Source organism: Phyllobates terribilis, unplaced genomic scaffold, assembly GCF_046119375.1.
Source record: "Phyllobates terribilis strain yellow unplaced genomic scaffold, ASM4611937v1 Scaffold_11__3_contigs__length_659146591, whole genome shotgun sequence".
NCBI lineage: Eukaryota > Metazoa > Chordata > Amphibia > Anura > Dendrobatidae > Phyllobates > Phyllobates terribilis.
The window spans coordinates 615,683,111-615,704,575 of NW_027362771.1; the positions used below are offsets into that span (position 1 = coordinate 615,683,111).

General features: G+C 45.8%; 1 protein-coding gene across 3 annotated transcripts in view; it reads left to right on the forward strand.

The window, feature by feature from the left end:
* The first annotated feature begins 1,099 nt into the window (after positions 1–1,099).
* LOC141167128 (olfactory receptor 11L1-like) overlaps positions 1,100–21,465 on the forward strand; it is a 53,980-nt gene continuing 33,614 nt past the window's right edge. For all 3 annotated transcript variants that reach the window (XM_073654505.1, XM_073654502.1, XM_073654503.1), the window contains exon 1: positions 1,100–1,756. In XM_073654505.1, the coding sequence (XP_073510606.1) occupies positions 1,433–1,756 (324 nt within the window). In that variant the 5' untranslated portion in view covers positions 1,100–1,432. The remainder of the gene's footprint in view (positions 1,757–21,465) is intronic.

Below are 21,465 nucleotides of genomic sequence, written 5' to 3' on the forward strand. Positions count from 1 at the left end.
TTAGTAGTTACACTACTATATGGTGACACAGAGCTTTGTAGTTACACTACTATACAGTGACACAGAGCTTAGTGATTACACTACTATACAGTGGCACAGAGCTTAGTGGTTACACTACTATACAGTGACACAGAGTTTAGTGGTTACACTACTATACAGTGACACACAGCTTAATGGTTACACTACTATACAGTGGCACACAGCTTAGTGGTTACACTACTGTACAGTGGCACAGAGCTTAGTGGTTACACTACTATACAGTGGCACAGAGCTTAGTGGTTACACTACTATACAGTGACACAGAGCTTAGTGATTACACTACTATACAGTGGCACAGAGTTTATTGGTTACACTACTATACAGTGACACACAGCTTAATGGTTACACTAATATACAGTGACACAGAGCTTAGTAGTTACACTACTATACAGTGACACAGAGCTTAGTAGTTACACTACTATACAGTGACACAGAGCTTTGTAGTTACACTACTATACAGTGACACAGAGCTTAGTGATTACACTACTATACAGTGGCAGAGAGCTTAGTGGTTACACTACTATACAGTGACACAGAGCTTAGTAGTTACACTACTATATGGTGACACAGAGCTTTGTAGTTACACTACTATACAGTGACACAGAGTTTAGTGGTTACACTACTATACAGTGACACACAGCTTAGTGGTGACACTACTATACAGTGACACAGAGTTTAGTAGTTACACTACTATGTGGTAACATAGAGCTTTGTAGTTACACTACTATACAGTGACACACAGCTTAGTGGTGACACTACTATACAGTGACACAGAGCTTAGTAGTTACACTACTATACAGTGACAAGAGCTTAGTGGTTACAATACTGTACAGTGTGTGACAGTGTCACTGGTTTTATATGTGAGGGGAGGTATGTGTCACTCAGGATGCTCTCCTGTGTGAACTAAGACCTACTTTATTTTTCTGCCAGCATGTTATATGCTGGTAGGCTTACTCTGTTAAAGGGTGTGCGGTTTTATGGGAATGGCAAAGAGGGCGGGACGCCATTCCCCCTACCTCCCCTCAGGGTGTGGCTGAGCAATGTGTAAAAGCTCAGTCCTGTTTTTTGTTCTCTGGAGTGTGGTCTGGGAGAGGGAAGTCTCCAGACAGTATTGTGGAAGCTGCAGAGCTTGTTACTTGGACTGTGCAGTTTATGCTACCGAGAGCGGATGGAACCCGCTCATCTATGGACTGAGCTAGACTTTGTTTATTGTTTTTTTTTCCTGCGAAACCCTGCTGGTTTTATGCCAGATAATAAACCAGCAGGAACGTAACCTGAGAACGTGTGTCCTGAGTCTGCCTCCGGGAGAGCCGAGCGAGTCGTCTTGCCACAGTTGGTGTGAGAGTGCGTGCAGGATTCCAGGAACACGTGTACCTGCCACAAAGACCGGTGGATGTCCTGGGTGAAGGCTGGCAGCCTGCCAGAGAAGTCCAGCAGCATGGAGGAACTCGTTAAGCACCTGGTCCAGGCCCAGCAGAGCATGCAACAGCAACACCTACAGGCCCAGCAGAGTATGCAGCAGGCCCAGCAGAGCATACAGCAGCAGCACCAGGAGACAACCAAATTGTTGCTTCAGCAAATCCAGTTGCAGCAAAAGTCGCAGCAGCAGCACCAGCAGGAGGCGCAACAGCAGATACAGCTTTTGGCGGACGCCATCCAGAGCAGGGCGGCCGCCCCACCCCCAGGACCGACTGATGATTCTCACGTCAGGAAGGCGGTAAGGCGGGCCATGCAGAAGATGACCCCTGGGGATGATGTAGAAGCATTTCTTACTGTTTTTGAGAGGGTGGCTGATCGGGAGAGACTTCCATCAGCACAGTGGGCAGAGGTTCTGGCGCCATATTTATCGGGTGAACCCCAGAAGGCGTATTTTGACTTGGCGCTGCAAGATGCTAAGGAGTATCTCAAACTAAAGACAGAGATCTTAGCACGTCTGGGAGTAAATATGGCGGTGAGAGCCCAATGAGTTCATCACTGGGTGTATGCTAGCGACAAACCCCCTCGCTCGCAGATGTTTGACCTCCTGCATCTGGTTCAGAAGTGGCTACAACCGGAGTCCTCCACTCCGGCCCAGACGGTTGAGCGGGTGGTGATTGACAGATTCATGCATTCCCTTCCCAAGCCAGTACAGACCTGGGTTGCCCAGGGTGATCCCCAGAATGCAGATGACTTCATCGGCCTGGTAGAGAGGTACCAGGTAGTCGAGAGATCTCTTGGGAAACCGGATGCAGTCACTTCTCCCTACTGGGATACCCAAAGGGGGGCGGGTTCACCACAGAAGGGGTCTAGAGCCACCACTGGGGGGCGTCCCACTCCCACTGAAGGTGCCGTTAGAACAGTTGGTAAAGATATAGTTTGCTGGTGGTGTCACAACCCTGGACATGTAGCCGCCAGGTGTCAAATATCCCCTGAGCCCATGGACTGCAGCCTAGGCAGACGGGTCTCCTATTATGCCTATCCAGCCTGTAGCGTGGACTGTCAACCCGGTGAGGGGCCGCAGGCGTGTGCAGTGTTCATTAATGGAGTAAAAGTGCTTGGGCTGTTGGACTCCGGGAGTCTGGTGACCTTGATCAGAGCATCCCTTCCCCACCAGTTGATCCCTTCCAAAACCCTGGGCATTCGGTGCATCCATGGTGACGCCAAGGACTATCCCGTGGCCACAGTAACAGTGGGGACAGACTGTGGTGCTCAGTCCCATGAAGTCGGGGTAGTAAAGGACCTGATACATCCCGTCATATTGGGCCGTGATTTTTCCTTATTCTGGCACTTGTGGGGGAAGGGAACTGGACTAAGTAGCATGGGGAAAAGCCAGGTCCTTGAAGAAGAACCCCCGATGAAGTCGCAGATGGAGGAGTTCCCACTGTGCGTCCTTGTCGATGACGAGGGTGAGACGGTGACCGAGGAGGCCGACCTCCCTGCGTTAGATATGTCCAGAGAGAACTTTGGGACTGCTCAAGTTCGAGACCTGACCTTGAAAGGGGCGTTCGACCAGGTTACTGTATGTAATGGGGTTGCCCAAGAGCCGGGGGCCGACACCAGATTCCCCCACTTTGCAGTGCAGGGGGAGGTGCTATATCTGGTGGCCAAACTGAGGGGTGGTGAGATAGTGGAAAAGCTGTTAGTGCCGGGACCATACAGAAGGCGGGTGCTAGATATGGCCAATTCACATGTTCTGGGGGGACACCTAGGGGTCGAGAAAACTCAGGAGAGGATATTGAGAAGGTTTTATTGGCCAGGGTGTTATCGAGAAGTTCAAAACTATTGTAGGTCCTGCCCCACCTGCCAAATAACCGCTCCCTCCTCCCACTTCCGTTGCCCCTTAGTCCCACTACCTGTGATAGAGGTTCCCTTTGAGAGGATTGCCATGGACCTCATGGGCCCCTTAGTTAAATCAGCTCGGGGCCACCAATATATCCTGGTCGTCATGGACTACGCGACTCGGTATCCGGAAGCGGTTCCCCTAAGGAACATGTCCAGTAAAAGTATAGCCCGAGAGCTGGTCCATATTTTTGCTCGGACAGGTCTACCAAAAGAGATTCTGACAGACCAAGGAACCCCCTTCATGAGCAAGGTGATGAAGGAGCTTTGCAGAGTCCTTCAGATAACTCAGCTTCGGACTTCAGTTTATCATCCACAGACGGACGGCCTAGTAGAACGCTTCAACAAGACCTTAAAGGCGATGCTCAAGAAGGTCGTTGAAAAGAATGGGCGAGACTGGGACTACCTGCTCCCATTTCTGCTTTTCTCGGTCAGAGAAGTTCCTCAAGCCTCCACTGGCTTCTCTCCATTTGAGCTCCTATATGAGCGGCATCCAAGAGGTCTCCTAGATATCGCCAAGGAAACTTGGGAGGCTGAAGTCACGCCACACCGGAGTATCATCGAGCATGTCGCCCAGTTACAGGAGAGAATGTCAAAGGTGATGCCCATCGTGAAGGAACATCTCCTCCAGGCGCAGGAAGCCCAGGCGAGGGTCTATAACCGGTCGGTGAGACTAAGACAGTTCCAGCCCGGGGACCGTGTTTTGGTGCTGATCCCTACCGTCGAGAGCAAGTTCCTCGCCAAATGGCAAGGTCCATACGAGGTGGTGGAGAAAGTCAGCGAGGTTAATTATAAAGTCTACCAGCCTGGCCGAAGAAAGCCGCATCAAATATATCATATAAATTTGCTCAAGCCGAGGCGGGACCGTGAACCTGTGGAAACTCCTTGCCTGGGAGCCGCACCAGAAGGCAAGGTGGAGGAGGTCACTATTGCAGAGACTCTATCACCGGCCCAGAAGCAACAGTGTCGAGAATTACTACAGCGGAATCGGGAGCTGTTCTCAGAGTTGCCGGGGCATACCCAGGTGGTAGAGCATGATGTGCTGACAGAGCCGCACGTACGAGTGAATCTGAAGCCGTATTGGATTCCGGAAGCACGCCGGGAGGTGATCTCGGCCGAGGTGAAGAGGATGTTAGACCTCGGAGTAATAGAGGAGTCAAAGAGTGGGTGGTCGAGCCCAATCGTCCTCGTGCCGAAACCCAATGGAGAATGGAGGTTTTGTAATGACTACCGCCGGCTGAATGAGGTATCCAAGTGTGACGCGTACCCGATGCCCCGCGTCGACGAACTCATCGAGAGGCTTGGACCGGCGAGGTGCATCACCACTCTCGACCTGACGAAAGGCTACTGGCAGATCCCCATGTCACAGATGGCTAAGGAGAAGACGGCTTTCTCAACACCTGATGGGTGTTTTCAATACACGCGGATGCCGTTCGGAATACAGGGGGCCCCAGCCACTTTCCAGAGGGCTATGGATCGGATCCTAGCCCTACATAAGAAGTATGCCGCAGCCTACCTCGACGACATTGTGGTCTTTAGCCCAGACTGGGCTAGTCATCTACCTAAACTACAGGCCGTTCTGGACGCGCTAAGGAAGGCAGGATTTACCATAAATCCGAGAAAGTGTGCCATCGGAAAAGAGGAGGCCAAGTACCTGGGCTATGTTGTTGGGAGAGGCGAAATAAAGCCGCAAAACAAGAAAGTGGAGGCAATTCAAACCTGGCCGCAACGACTCTCGAAGAAGCAGGTGAGAGCATTCCTAGGAATGGTGGGATACTACCGGCGGTTTATCCCGAATTTCGCCATGATTGCTGCGCCACTAACGGATCTTCTAAAAGGCACCAAATCAACCATGGTGAAATGGACGGAAGAAACTGAGATCGCGTTTCAACAGTTGAAGCTAACACTGTGCAAGCAGCCGGTCCTGGTCGCGCAAGACTTCAAGAAAGAATTTGTGGTCCAGACGGACGCTTCAGAGGTTGGTCTAGGGGCTGTACTCTCCCAAGAGATAAATGGGGAAGAACATCCCATTCTCTATCTAAGCCGAAAGCTGTCCTCCTGCGAGAAGAACTACGCCATAGTAGAGAAAGAGTGTTTAGCCATAAAATGGGCCGTGGATACACTGAAATATTACCTACTAGGCCGGAAGTTTAGATTAGTATCAGACCATGCCCCGTTGAGATGGTTGAGAGAGAAGAGGGGTAAAAATGCCAGGGTAACTAGATGGTTCCTAGGGCTTCAAGAGTTTAACTTTCACGTAGAGCATAAGCCCGGAAAGTTACATGGGAATGCAGATGCCCTCTCTAGGATTCCTTGCCTGGTGTCAGAAGGTGCCCAAACCCCCGGCTTTGGGCAGAGGAGGGGAATATGTGACAGTTTCACTGGTTTTATATGTGAGGGGAGGTATGTGTCACTCAGGATGCTCTCCTGTGTGAACTAAGACCTACTTTATTTTTCTGCCAGCATGTTATATGCTGGTAGGCTTACTCTGTTAAAGAGTGTGCGGTTTTATGGGAATGGCAAAGAGGGCGGGACGCCATTCCCCCTACCTCCTCTCAGGGTGTGGCTGAGCAATGTGTAAAAGCTCAGTCCTGTTTTTTGTTCTCTGGAGTGTGGTCTGGGAGAGGGAAGTCTCCAGACAGTATTGTGGAAGCTGCAGAGCTTGTTACTTGGACTCTGCAGTTTATGCTACCGAGAGCGGGCGGAAACCGCTCACCTATGGACTGAGCTAGACTTTGTTTATTGTTTTTTTTTTCCTGCGAAACCCTGCTGGTTTTATGCCAGATAATAAACCAGCAGGAACGTAACCTGAGAACGTGTGTCCTGAGTCTGCCTCCGGGAGAGCCGAGCGAGTCGTCTTGCCACAAGTGATACAGAGCTTAGTGATTACACTACTATACAGTGGCACAGAGCTTAGTGGTTACACTACTATACAGTGACTCAGAGCTTAGTAGTTACACTACTATACAGTGACACACAGCTTAGTGATTACACTACTATACAGTGGCACAGAGCTTAGTTGTTACACTACTATACAGTGACACACAGCTTAATGGTTAAACTACTATACAGTGACACAGAGCTTAGTAGTTACACTACTATACAGTGACACAGAGCTTAGTAGTTACACTACTATACAGTGACACAGAGCTTTGTAGTTACACTACTATACAGTGACACAGAGCTTAGTGATTACACTACTATACAGTGGCACAGAGCTTAGTGGTTACACTACTATACAGTGACACAGACCTTAGTAGTTACACTACTATAGAGTGACTCAGAGCTTAGTAGTTGCACTACTATACAGTGACACAGAGCTTAGTGGTTACACTACTATACAGTGACACACAGCTTAGTGGTTACACTACTATACAGTGACACAGAGCTTAGTAGTTACACTACTATACAGTGACAAGAGCTTAGTGGTTACAATACTATACAGTGATACAGAGCTTAGTGATTACACTACTATACAGTGGCACAGAGCTTAGTGGTTACACTACTATACAGTGACACAGAGCTTTGTGGTTACACTACTATACAGTGGCACAGAGCTTAGTGATTACACTACTATACAGTGGCACAGAGCTTAGTGGTTGCACTACTATACAGTGACACAGAGCTTAGTGGTTACACTACTATACAGTGGCACAGAGCTTAGTGGTTACACTACTATAAAGTGACTCAGAGCTTAGTAGTTACACTACTATACAGTGACACACAGCTTAGGGATTACACTACTATACAGTGACAAAGAGCTTAGGGGTTACACTACTATACAATGGCACATAGCTTATTGTTTATACTGCTGTACAGTGACACACATCTTAGTGGTTACACTACTATACAGTGGCACAGAGCTTAGTGGTTACACTACTATACAGTGGCACAGAGCTTAGTGGTTACACTACTATAAAGTGACTCAGAGCTTAGTAGTTACACTACTATACAGTGACACACGGCTTAGTGGTTACACTACTATACAGTGACAAAGAGCTTAGGGGTTACACTACTATACAATGGCACATAGCTTATTGTTTATACTGCTGTACAGTGACACACATCTTAGTGGTTACACTACTATAAAGTGGCACAGAGTTTAGTGGTTACACTACTAAAAAGTGACACACAGCTTAGTGCTTACACCACTATACAGAGACACACAGCTTAGTGGTTACACTACTATACAGTGGCACAGAGCTTAGTGGTTACACTACTATAAAGTGACTCAGAGCTTAGTAGTTACACTACTATACAGTGACACACAGCTTAGGGATTACACTACTATACAGTGACAAAGAGCTTAGGGGTTACACTACTATACAATGGCACATAGCTTATTGTTTATACTGCTGTACAGTGACACACATCTTAATGGTTGCACTACTATACAGTGACACAGAGCTTTGTGGTTACACTACTATACAGTGGCACAGAGCTTAGTGGTTACACTACTATAAAGTGACTCAGAGCTTAGTAGTTACACTACTATACAGTGACACACGGCTTAGTGGTTACACTACTATACAGTGACACAGAGCTTAGGGGTTACACTACTATACAATGGCACATAGCTTATTGTTTATACTGCTGTACAGTGACACACATCTTAGTGGTTACACTACTATAAAGTGGCACAGAGTTTAGTGGTTACACTACTAAAAAGTGACACACAGCTTAGTGCTTACACCACTATACAGAGACACACAGCTTAGTGGTTACACTACTATACAGTGACACAGAGCTTAGTAGTTACACTACTATACACTGACACAGAGATTAGTAGCTACACTACTATACAGTGACACAGAGCTTAGTGGTTACACTACTATACAGTGACACAGAGCTTAGTAATTACACTACTATACAGTGACACAGAGCTTAGTAGTTACAGTACTATACAGTGACAAATGACTTAGTGGTTACACTACTATACAGTGGCACATAGCTTAGTGGTTACACTACCTTACAATGACAAAGGGCTTAGTGGTTACAATACTATACAGTGACAAAGAGCTTAGGGGTTACACTACTATACAGTGACACAGTGCTTAGTGGTTACGCTACTATACAGTGACACACAGCTTAGTGGTTACACTACTATATAGTGACACACGGCTTAGTGGTTACACTACTATACAGTGACAAAGAGCTTAGGGGTTACACTACTATACAATGGCACATAGCTTAGTGTTTATACTGCTGTACAGTGACACACATCTTAGTGGTTACACTACTATAAAGTGGCACAGAGTTTAGTGGTTACACTACTAAAAAGTGACACACAGCTTAGTGCTTACACCACTATACAGAGACACACAGCTTAGTGGTTACACTACTATACAGTGACACAGAGCTTAGTAGTTACACTACTATACACTGACACAGAGCTTAGTAGCTACACTACTATACAGTGACACAGAGCTTAGTAGTTACACTACTATACAGTGACACACAGCTTAGTGGTTATACTACTATACAGTGACACAGAGCTTAGTGATTACACTACTATACAGTGGCACAGAGCTTAGTGGTCACACTACTATACAGTGATACAGAGCTTAGTGATTACACTACTATACAGTGAAACACAGCTTAGTGGTTATACTACTATACAGTGACACAAAGCTTAGTGGTTATACTACTATACAGTGACACAGAGCTTAGTGGTTATACTACTATACAGTGACACAGAGCTTAGTGGTTATACTACTATACAGTGACACAGAGCTTAGTGGTTACACTACTATACAGTGATACAGAGCTTAGTGATTACACTACTATACAGAGGCACAGAACTTAGTGGTTACACTACTATACAGTGACAAAGACCTTAGTGGTTACACTGCTATACAGTGACACAGAGCTTAGTGGTTATACTACTATACAGTGACATAGAGCTTAGGGGTTACACTACTATACAGTGACACAGAGCTTAGTGGTTACACTACTATACAGTGGCACAGAGCTTAGTGGTTACACTACTATACAGTGGCACAGAGCTTAGTGGTTACACTACTATACAGTGGCACAGAGCTTAGTGGTTACACTACTATACAGTGATACAGAGCTTAGTGTTCACACTACTATACAGTGACACACAGCTTAGTGGTTACACTACTATACAGTGATACAGAGCTCAGTGATTACACTACTATAAAGTGGCACAGAGCTTAGTGGTCACACTACTATACAGTGACAAAGAGCTTAGTGGTTACACTACTATACAGTGACACAGAGCTTAGTGGTTATACTACTATATATTGACACAGAGCTTAGTGGTTACACTACTATACAGTGACACAGAGCTTAGTGGTTACACTACTATACAGTGACAAAGAGCTTAGGGGTTACACTACTATACAGTGACACAGAGCTTAGAGGTTACACTACTATACAGTGACAAAGGGCTTAGTGGTTACACTGCTAAAAAGTGACAAACAGCTTAGTTGTTACACTACTATACAGTGACACAATGCTTAGTGGTTACACTACTATTCAGTGACACAGAGATTAGAGGTTACACTATTATACAATGGCACATAGCTTAGTGTTTATACTGCTATACAGTGACACACATCTTAGTGGTTACACAACTATAAAGTGGCACAGAGTTTAGTGGTTACACTACTAAAAAGTGACACACAGCTTAGTGCTTACACCACTATACAGAGACACACAGCTTAGTGGTTACACTACTATACAGTGACACAGAGCTTAGTAGTTACACTACTATACACTGACACAGAGATTAGTAGCTACACTACTATACAGTGACACAGAGCTTAGTGGTTACACTACTATACAGTGACACAGAGCTTAGTAATTACACTACTATACAGTGACACAGAGCTTAGTAGTTACAGTACTATACAGTGACAAATGACTTAGTGGTTACACTACTATACAGTGGCACATAGCTTAGTGGTTACACTACCTTACAATGACAAAGGGCTTAGTGGTTACAATACTATACAGTGACACAGAGCTTAGCGGTTACACTACTATACAGTGACAAAGAGCTTAGGGGTTACACTACTATACAGTGACACAGTGCTTAGTGGTTACGCTACTATACAGTGACACACAGCTTAGTGGTTACACTACTATATAGTGACACACGGCTTAGTGGTTACACTACTATACAGTGACAAAGAGCTTAGGGGTTACACTACTATACAATGGCACATAGCTTAGTGTTTATACTGCTGTACAGTGACACACATCTTAGTGGTTACACTACTATAAAGTGGCACAGAGTTTAGTGGTTACACTACTAAAAAGTGACACACAGCTTAGTGCTTACACCACTATACAGAGACACACAGCTTAGTGGTTACACTACTATACAGTGACACAGAGCTTAGTAGTTACACTACTATACACTGACACAGAGCTTAGTAGCTACACTATTATACAGTGACACAGAGCTTAGTAGTTACACTACTATACAGTGACACACAGCTTAGTGGTTACACTACTATACAGTGACACAGAGCTTAGTGATTACACTACTATACAGTGGCACAGAGCTTAGTGGTCACACTACTATACAGTGATACAGAGCTTAGTGATTACACTACTATACAGTGAAACACAGCTTAGTGGTTATACTACTATACAGTGACACAAAGCTTAGTGGTTATACTACTATACAGTGACACAGAGCTTAGTGGTTATACTACTATACAGTGACACAGAGCTTAGTGGTTATACTACTATACAGTGACACAGAGCTTAGTGGTTACACTACTATACAGTGATACAGAGCTTAGTGATTACACTACTATACAGAGGCACAGAACTTAGTGGGTACACTACTATACAGTGACAAAGACCTTAGTGGTTACACTGCTATACAGTGACACAGAGCTTAGTGGTTTTACTACTATACAGTGACATAGAGCTTAGGGGTTACACTACTATACAGTGACACAGAGCTTAGTGGTTACACTACTATACAGTGGCACAGAGCTTAGTGGTTACACTACTATACAGTGGCACAGAGCTTAGTGGTTACACTACTATACAGTGGCACAGAGCTTAGTGGTTACACTACTATACAGTGACACAGAGCTTAGTGTTCACACTACTATACAGTGACACACAGCTTAGTGGTTACACTACTATACAGTGATACAGAGCTCAGTGATTACACTACTATAAAGTGGCACAGAGCTTAGTGGTCACACTACTATACAGTGACAAAGAGCTTAGTGGTTACACTACTATACAGTGACACAGAGCTTAGTGGTTATACTACTATATATTGACACAGAGCTTAGTGGTTACACTACTATACAGTGACACAGAGCTTAGTGGTTACACTACTATACAGTGACAAAGAGCTTAGGGGTTACACTACTATACAGTGACACAGAGCTTAGAGGTTACACTACTATACAGTGACAAAGGGCTTAGTGGTTACACTGCTAAAAAGTGACAAACAGCTTAGTTGTTACACTACTATACAGTGACACAATGCTTAGTGGTTACACTATTATTCAGTGACACAGAGATTAGAGGTTACACTATTATACAATGGCACATAGCTTAGTGTTTATACTGCTATACAGTGACACACATCTTAGTGGTTACACAACTATAAAGTGGCACAGAGTTTAATGTTTACACTACTAAAAAGTGACACACAGCTTAGTGCTTACACCACTATACAGAGACACACAGCTTAGTGGTTACACTACTATACAGTGACACAGAGCTGAGTGGTTACACTACTATACAGTGGCACAGAGCTTAGTGGTTACAATACTATACAGTGACACACAGCTTAGTGGTTACACTACTATACAGTGGCACAGAGCTTAGTGGTTATGTGACGCCTCAATTCTCGAAAGAGCCCTTTTGGTTTTGAGTTTACCCTGGGTGTTGGGGGACTCGGTGTCAGGCCCTGTGATGGAGAGGTGGGATGCAGCCGTGGCCCGGGTCTGACCCGTGCTCAGGGCCGTCACATGAAAAGGAAGATGTTGTGGGCTTGTCCGGGTTGAGTGGCTTATTTATCGACTACGCCACCTGTGGTGCCTGGTGAAGGGTCACCAGCGCCGCTGCAGTCTGCCGAGGCCTGGTGTAATGACGGCCTAAGTTCTCACTGCTCCCCACAGGCGGAGCAAGGCCTCGGGGCAGGCAGACAGGATGGAGGTGGGGGAGTAGTAGTGCGGGGAGTACGGGCACCGCGTCGCATGGTATGGCGCATATTGAACAGTCCGGAGGCCATAGGGGTGAACCTCCAAGGCTTTACTCACTCAGAGATGACAGCGGGAAGGCAACTCCCTGCTCCCCGTGGAGTCCTGCGGCCACCAGGGACGGGGGTCCGACTACCTCCGAGAAAGTCCAGTGTTCGGTAGCGACCCTACACCAGAGTGTTCCTGCACTACAGACTTCACCCTTTTCCGTCTGTGCGTGTGTAGATAGGCCGGGTCTCCCTCTGAGCTCCTCTCAGGACTAGGGCACGGGTGGCAATTCCTCTCCATCCGATGCCCGGTGGGATCCTCAGGGCCTAACCGGGCTTTCCCGTCCAGGACATGGAGTGCAAGGTCGGGTGTCGGGGGCCAGTACCCCTCTTGAAGCCGGAATCCCTCTGAATAGATCAGGTAGGCGAGGACAGGTGGCGTACTCCGCTCCGTCTGCATCCTCCCCGGGACCCATTTGCTGGGGAGCTAAACTCTAAAGCTCCCGAGCCTTCTTGATCCTGGTCATTGGCCGGGTTGAGACATTCCTTGTCTGCAACCTACCTCTCGTCCCAAGGCCAGGGTACGAGGGCTGAGTCCCTTGCCGGTGCAGGCCTACACAGGATCTGCGCTCCCGGAGGGAGGTCACATTACACACAGTAGTTGACAGCAACAAAGACCGCCAGAGACCAGCAAAAGACCAAGATCAAAGATGGCTTTCTATTAAATATGAAATTTAAAGTGTAACTAACTTGTAAGTCCTCCACCCTCACCCACTAACTGGTTCCTACCACTTTGTGTTCCCCAGTCTCCCTGTAACCAGGGGAGCAGCACCTAGTGCATAATAGCTCCATCTGGTGAAGTGTGGTGTTGGATGCAAAAGGTTGGGTCACGACTATCACACTGGCCTTACTTCAGAGGAGGAACACTACACTCCATTTCAGAAGTGCAGCATTCCTGTGGCGGTCGAACCCTCAGGGGCGCCAAATTTACACTACTATACAGTGACATAGAGCTTAGTGGTTACACTACTATACAGTGGCACAGAGCTTAGTAATTACACTACTATACAGTGACACAGAGCTTAGTGGTTACACTACTATACAGTGACACAGAGCTTAGTGGTTACACTACTATACAGTGACACACAGCTTAGTGGTTACACTACTATACAGTGGCACAGATCTTAGTGGTTACACTACTATACAGTGACACAGAGCTTAGTGGTTACACTACTATACAGAGGTACAGAACTTAGTGGTTACAGTACTATACAGTGACACAGAGCTTAGTGGTTACACTATTATACAGTGACACAGAGCTTAGTCGTTACACTACTATACAGTGACACAGAGCTTAGAGGTTACACTACTATACAGTGACAAAGGGCTTAGTGGTTACACTGCTAAAAAGTGACAAACAGCTTAGTTGTTACACTACTATACAGTGACACAATGCTTAGTGGTTACACTACTATTCAGTGACACAGAGATTAGAGGTTACACTATTATACAATGGCACATAGCTTAGTGTTTATACTGCTATACAGTGACACACATCTTAGTGGTTACACAACTATAAAGTGGCACAGAGTTTAGTGGTTACACTACTAAAAAGTGACACACAGCTTAGTGCTTACACCACTATACAGAGACACACAGCTTAGTGGTTACACTACTATACAGTGACACAGAGCTTAGTAGTTACACTACTATACACTGACACAGAGATTAGTAGCTACACTACTATACAGTGACACAGAGCTTAGTGGTTACACTACTATACAGTGACACAGAGCTTAGTAATTACACTACTATACAGTGACACAGAGCTTAGTAGTTACAGTACTATACAGTGACAAATGACTTAGTGGTTACACTACTATACAGTGGCACATAGCTTAGTGGTTACACTACCTTACAATGACAAAGGGCTTAGTGGTTACAATACTATACAGTGACACAGAGCTTAGCGGTTACACTACTATACAGTGACAAAGAGCTTAGGGGTTACACTACTATACAGTGACACAGTGCTTAGTGGTTACGCTACTATACAGTGACACACAGCTTAGTGGTTACACTACTATATAGTGACACACGGCTTAGTGGTTACACTACTATACAGTGACAAAGAGCTTAGGGGTTACACTACTATACAATGGCACATAGCTTAGTGTTTATACTGCTGTACAGTGACACACATCTTAGTGGTTACACTACTATAAAGTGGCACAGAGTTTAGTGGTTACACTACTAAAAAGTGACACACAGCTTAGTGCTTACACCACTATACAGAGACACACAGCTTAGTGGTTACACTACTATACAGTGACACAGAGCTTAGTAGTTACACTACTATACACTGACACAGAGCTTAGTAGCTACACTATTATACAGTGACACAGAGCTTAGTAGTTACACTACTATACAGTGACACACAGCTTAGTGGTTACACTACTATACAGTGACACAGAGCTTAGTGATTACACTACTATACAGTGGCACAGAGCTTAGTGGTCACACTACTATACAGTGATACAGAGCTTAGTGATTACACTACTATACAGTGAAACACAGCTTAGTGGTTATACTACTATACAGTGACACAAAGCTTAGTGGTTATACTACTATACAGTGACACAGAGCTTAGTGGTTATACTACTATACAGTGACACAGAGCTTAGTGGTTATACTACTATACAGTGACACAGAGCTTAGTGGTTACACTACTATACAGTGATACAGAGCTTAGTGATTACACTACTATACAGAGGCACAGAACTTAGTGGTTACACTACTATACAGTGACAAAGACCTTAGTGGTTACACTGCTATACAGTGACACAGAGCTTAGTGGTTTTACTACTATACAGTGACATAGAGCTTAGGGGTTACACTACTATACAGTGACACAGAGCTTAGTGGTTACACTACTATACAGTGGCACAGAGCTTAGTGGTTACACTACTATACAGTGGCACAGAGCTTAGTGGTTACACTACTATACAGTGGCACAGAGCTTAGTGGTTACACTACTATACAGTGACACAGAGCTTAGTGTTCACACTACTATACAGTGACACACAGCTTAGTGGTTACACTACTATACAGTGATACAGAGCTCAGTGATTACACTACTATAAAGTGGCACAGAGCTTAGTGGTCACACTACTATACAGTGACAAAGAGCTTAGTGGTTACACTACTATACAGTGACACAGAGCTTAGTGGTTATACTACTATATATTGACACAGAGCTTAGTGGTTACACTACTATACAGTGACACAGAGCTTAGTGGTTACACTACTATACAGTGACAAAGAGCTTAGGGGTTACACTACTATACAGTGACACAGAGCTTAGAGGTTACACTACTATACAGTGACAAAGGGCTTAGTGGTTACACTGCTAAAAAGTGACAAACAGCTTAGTTGTTACACTACTATACAGTGACACAATGCTTAGTGGTTACACTACTATTCAGTGACACAGAGATTAGAGGTTACACTATTATACAATGGCACATAGCTTAGTGTTTATACTGCTATACAGTGACACACATCTTAGTGGTTACACAACTATAAAGTGGCACAGAGTTTAATGTTTACACTACTAAAAAGTGACACACAGCTTAGTGCTTACACCACTATACAGAGACACACAGCTTAGTGGTTACACTACTATACAGTGACACAGAGCTGAGTGGTTACACTACTATACAGTGGCACAGAGCTTAGTGGTTACAATACTATACAGTGACACACAGCTTAGTGGTTACACTACTATACAGTGGCACAGAGCTTAGTGGTTATGTGACGCCTCAATTCTCGAAAGAGCCCTTTTGGTTTTGAGTTTACCCTGGGTGTTGGGGGACTCGGTGTCAGGCCCTGTGATGGAGAGGTGGGATGCAGCCGTGGCCCGGGTCTGACCCGTGCTCAGGGCCGTCACATGAAAAGGAAGATGTTGTGGGCTTGTCCGGGTTGAGTGGCTTATTTATCGACTACGCCACCTGTGGTGCCTGGTGAAGGGTCACCAGCGCCGCTGCAGTCTGCCGAGGCCTGGTGTAATGACGGCCTAAGTTCTCACTGCTCCCCACAGGCGGAGCAAGGCCTCGGGGCAGGCAGACAGGATGGAGGTGGGGGAGTAGTAGTGCGGGGAGTACGGGCACCGCGTCGCATGGTATGGCGCATATTGAACAGTCCGGAGGCCATAGGGGTGAACCTCCAAGGCTTTACTCACTCAGAGATGACAGCGGGAAGGCAACTCCCTGCTCCCCGTGGAGTCCTGCGGCCACCAGGGACGGGGGTCCGACTACCTCCGAGAAAGTCCAGTGTTCGGTAGCGACCCTACACCAGAGTGTTCCTGCACTACAGACTTCACCCTTTTCCGTCTGTGCGTGTGTAGATAGGCCGGGTCTCCCTCTGAGCTCCTCTCAGGACTAGGGCACGGGTGGCAATTCCTCTCCATCCGATGCCCGGTGGGATCCTCAGGGCCTAACCGGGCTTTCCCGTCCAGGACATGGAGTGCAAGGTCGGGTGTCGGGGGCCAGTACCCCTCTTGAAGCCGGAATCCCTCTGAATAGATCAGGTAGGCGAGGACAGGTGGCGTACTCCGCTCCGTCTGCATCCTCCCCGGGACCCATTTGCTGGGGAGCTAAACTCTAAAGCTCCCGAGCCTTCTTGATCCTGGTCATTGGCCGGGTTGAGACATTCCTTGTCTGCAACCTACCTCTCGTCCCAAGGCCAGGGTACGAGGGCTGAGTCCCTTGCCGGTGCAGGCCTACACAGGATCTGCGCTCCCGGAGGGAGGTCACATTACACACAGTAGTTGACAGCAACAAAGACCGCCAGAGACCAGCAAAAGACCAAGATCAAAGATGGCTTTCTATTAAATATGAAATTTAAAGTGTAACTAACTTGTAAGTCCTCCACCCTCACCCACTAACTGGTTCCTACCACTTTGTGTTCCCCAGTCTCCCTGTAACCAGGGGAGCAGCACCTAGTGCATAATAGCTCCATCTGGTGAAGTGTGGTGTTGGATGCAAAAGGTTGGGTCACGACTATCACACTGGCCTTACTTCAGAGGAGGAACACTACACTCCATTTCAGAAGTGCAGCATTCCTGTGGCGGTCGAACCCTCAGGGGCGCCAAATTTACACTACTATACAGTGACATAGAGCTTAGTGGTTACACTACTATACAGTGGCACAGAGCTTAGTAATTACACTACTATACAGTGACACAGAGCTTAGTGGTTACACTACTATACAGTGACACAGAGCTTAGTGGTTACACTACTATACAGTGACACACAGCTTAGTGGTTACACTACTATACAGTGGCACAGATCTTAGTGGTTACACTACTATACAGTGACACAGAGCTTAGTGGTTACACTACTATACAGAGGTACAGAACTTAGTGGTTACAGTACTATACAGTGACACAGAGCTTAGTGGTTACACTATTATACAGTGACACAGAGCTTAGTCGTTACACTACTATACAGTGACACAGAGCTTAGTGGTTACACTAGTATACAGTGGCACAGAACTTAGTGGTTACACTACTATACAGTGATAAGGGGCTTAAGGGTTACACTACTATTTAGTGACAAAGGGCATAGTGGTTACACTACTATAGAGTGACACAGAGCTTAGTGGTTACACTACTATACAGTGACACACAGCTTAGTGGTTACTCTACTATACAGTGACACACAGCTTAGTGGTTACACTACTATTCAGTGACACACTGCTTAGTGGTTACACTACTATACAGTGACAAATATCTTAGTGGTTACACTACTATTTAGCGACAAAGGGCTTAGTGGTTACACTACTATACAGTGGCACAGAGCTTAGTGGTTACACTACTATACAGTGACACACAGCTTAGTGGTTATTCTACTATACAGTGACACACAGCTTAGTGGTTACACTACTATTCAGTGACACACAGCTTAGTGGTTACACTACTATTCAGTGACAAATATCTTAGTAGTTACACTACTATTCAGTGACACAGAGCTTAGTGGTTACACTACTATACAGTGACACACAGCTTAGTGGTTACACTACTATACAGTGGCACAGAGCTTAGTGGTTACACTACTATACAGTGACACAGCTTAGTGGTTACACTAGTATACATTGGCATAGAGCATAGTTGTTACACTAGTATACAGTGGCACAGAGCTTAGTGGTTACACTACTTTACAGTGGCACTGAGCTTAGTGGTTACACTACTATACAGTGGTACAGAGCTTAGTGGTTACACTACTAAAAAGTGACACACAGCTTAATGGTTACATTACTATACACTGGCTCAGAGATTATTGGTTATACTATAATATATAGGCACAGAGCTTAGTAGTTACACTACTATACAGTTGCACAGATTAGTGTCTCAACTCAGTTTTCAGAAAACTCAGTGTGAACACACCTTAACTTACAGAGTGAGCCACTGAAAACCTAAGTTAGGGTATACTGTATGCATCAGTCAGAGTCATCAGTCAGAGTTCTTCACAGTCATAATGGAGAAGGTTTGCTCACATACTGTACATTTCAGTAGGACATTTCGAATTTTAAAATCATTTTTCAAGCTGGTGTTATAAAGTATTCTAATTTACTGAGATAATGACTTTTGTGTTTTCATTGGCTGTAAGCCTAATCATCAACATTAACAGAAATAAACACGTGAAATAGATCCCTCTGTGTGTAATGACTCTATATAATAGATCCCTCTGTGTGTAATGACTCTATACAATAGATCCCTCTGTGTGTAAATGTAGCACCCTGAGGATTCGGCTGCTACAGGGGTATTGCACCACACTCCATCCTTACTCCCGGGTAAGGATGGAGTGTGAGACTGAGCTCAGTAGGCTGCATGCACTACATACATCCCATTTCCGGGGGACAGAACTACGGTACTCCCACCAGTATATGTGCAGGTACGACAGCGTCTGTCCCTGGCTGGAGTGGGAGGGGGGTGGAACATCCCAGTAGTGTAGGGGCAGATAGGGGGAGTAGTCTGGGTAAAGCTAGGAGCTCATTGGGTGCTAGTCACCTGGGCTCACACATAGAGGGAGTATATATGGTGGGCACCATCTTAGGACAGGGTCTTTTTAGCCTGAGGAGCAGAGCAGAGGAGCTCAGCCAGGAGGGCTGACAGGGAGCTGTGGCTCCGGCTGGGCCCAGCTCCAGAGCCAAGCCTGCAGAGGGAGAGAGGAGAAAAGAAGGACCCAGAGAGAAAGACAAGAAGGGAACCCCAAGACCCCAGAATATAGACAAAAGGGTGAAGGGTTGGCGGACAAGGGTACCGGATCCCAAGCTGGCAGAGGCCAAAACAAACCTTAGCCAGGAACCGGAGGTCGTGGGCAGGATCTGCCACGACCCTCACCAAATCCACCAGAATGGCACACCGAGCATAGGGTCAGGGAAGCCAGGGAAGGTTCAACTAACAAGAGACCCGAGGGAGCCGGACACAGGTGGATCCCTGGTGGGAACGGCCAGAGAGAGAGAGAGAGTCAGAAGGGAGCTCAGGACCACGCTCCGGAATCGCCTGGGGTTAGCCGAGTCCAGGACCTGGTGGACGCAGCACGGCTCGGGTGGTCACTCAAGGCCAGAGTGACCAAAAGAACACCAGTAAGTAAAAACCCTGAACTGCATCTCCTGACTCTGAGTCTTCTTTCTGCATCATCACAACCCCCATCATCCACACCTGCTGCCCTGAGGCCATACCCCTCCCGTTGGGGGTTATACCATCACTGCTGCACATATACCACCGGCCTCAGCGGACTGCTCTGCAGCGGCGGCGTCAAAGCCGCACTCAACGGGTGGCGTAGTCGACAATCAAGTTAACATCTACTGCCATAGACTGCCACTTAGTTTGACACCCTGGGCACGGACCGGGTCACCGCCACAAGGACTACTACCCCTATCCAGATCCGGCTCCGGGTATCCCCTGAACATGGCCCAGGGGGTGCGTCATAATGACTCTATACAATTGATCCCTCTGTGTGTAATAACTCTATATAATAGATCCCTTTGTGTGTAATGACTATATAATAGATCCCTCTGTGTGTAATGACTCTATATAATAGATCCCTCTGTGTGTAATGACTCTATACAATAGATCCCTCTGTGTGTAATAACTCTATATAATAGATCCCTCTGTGTGTAATGACCCTATATAATAGATCCCTCTGTGTGTAATGACTCTATATAATAGATCCCTCTGTGTGTAATGACTCTATATAATAGATCCCTCTGTGTGTAATGACTCTATATAATAGATCCCTCTGTGTGTAATGACTCTATATAATAGATCCCTCTGTGTGTAATGACTCTATATAATAGATCCCTCTGCGTGTAATGACTCTATATAATAGATCCCTCTGTGTGTAATGACTCTATATAATAGATCCCTCTGTGTGTAATGACTCTATATAATAGATCCCTCTGTGTGTAATGACTCTATATAATAGATCCCTCTGTGTGTAATGACTCTATATAATAGATCGCTCTGTGTGTAATGACTATATAATAGATCCCTCTGTGTGTAATGACTCTATATAATAGATCCCTCTGTGTGTAATGACTCTATATAATAGATCCCTCTGTGTGTAATGACTCTATATAATAGATCCCTCTGTGTGTAATGACTCTATATAATAGATCCCTCTGTGTGTAATGACTCTATATAATAGATCCCTCTGCGTGTAATGACTCTATATAATAGATCCCTCTGTGTGTAATGACTCTATATAATAGATCCCTCTGTGTGTAATGACTCTATATAATAGATCCCTCTGTGTGTAATGACTCTATATAATAGATCCCTCTGTGTGTAATGACTCTATATAATAGATCCCTCTGTGTGTAATGACTCTATATAATAGATCCCTCTGTGT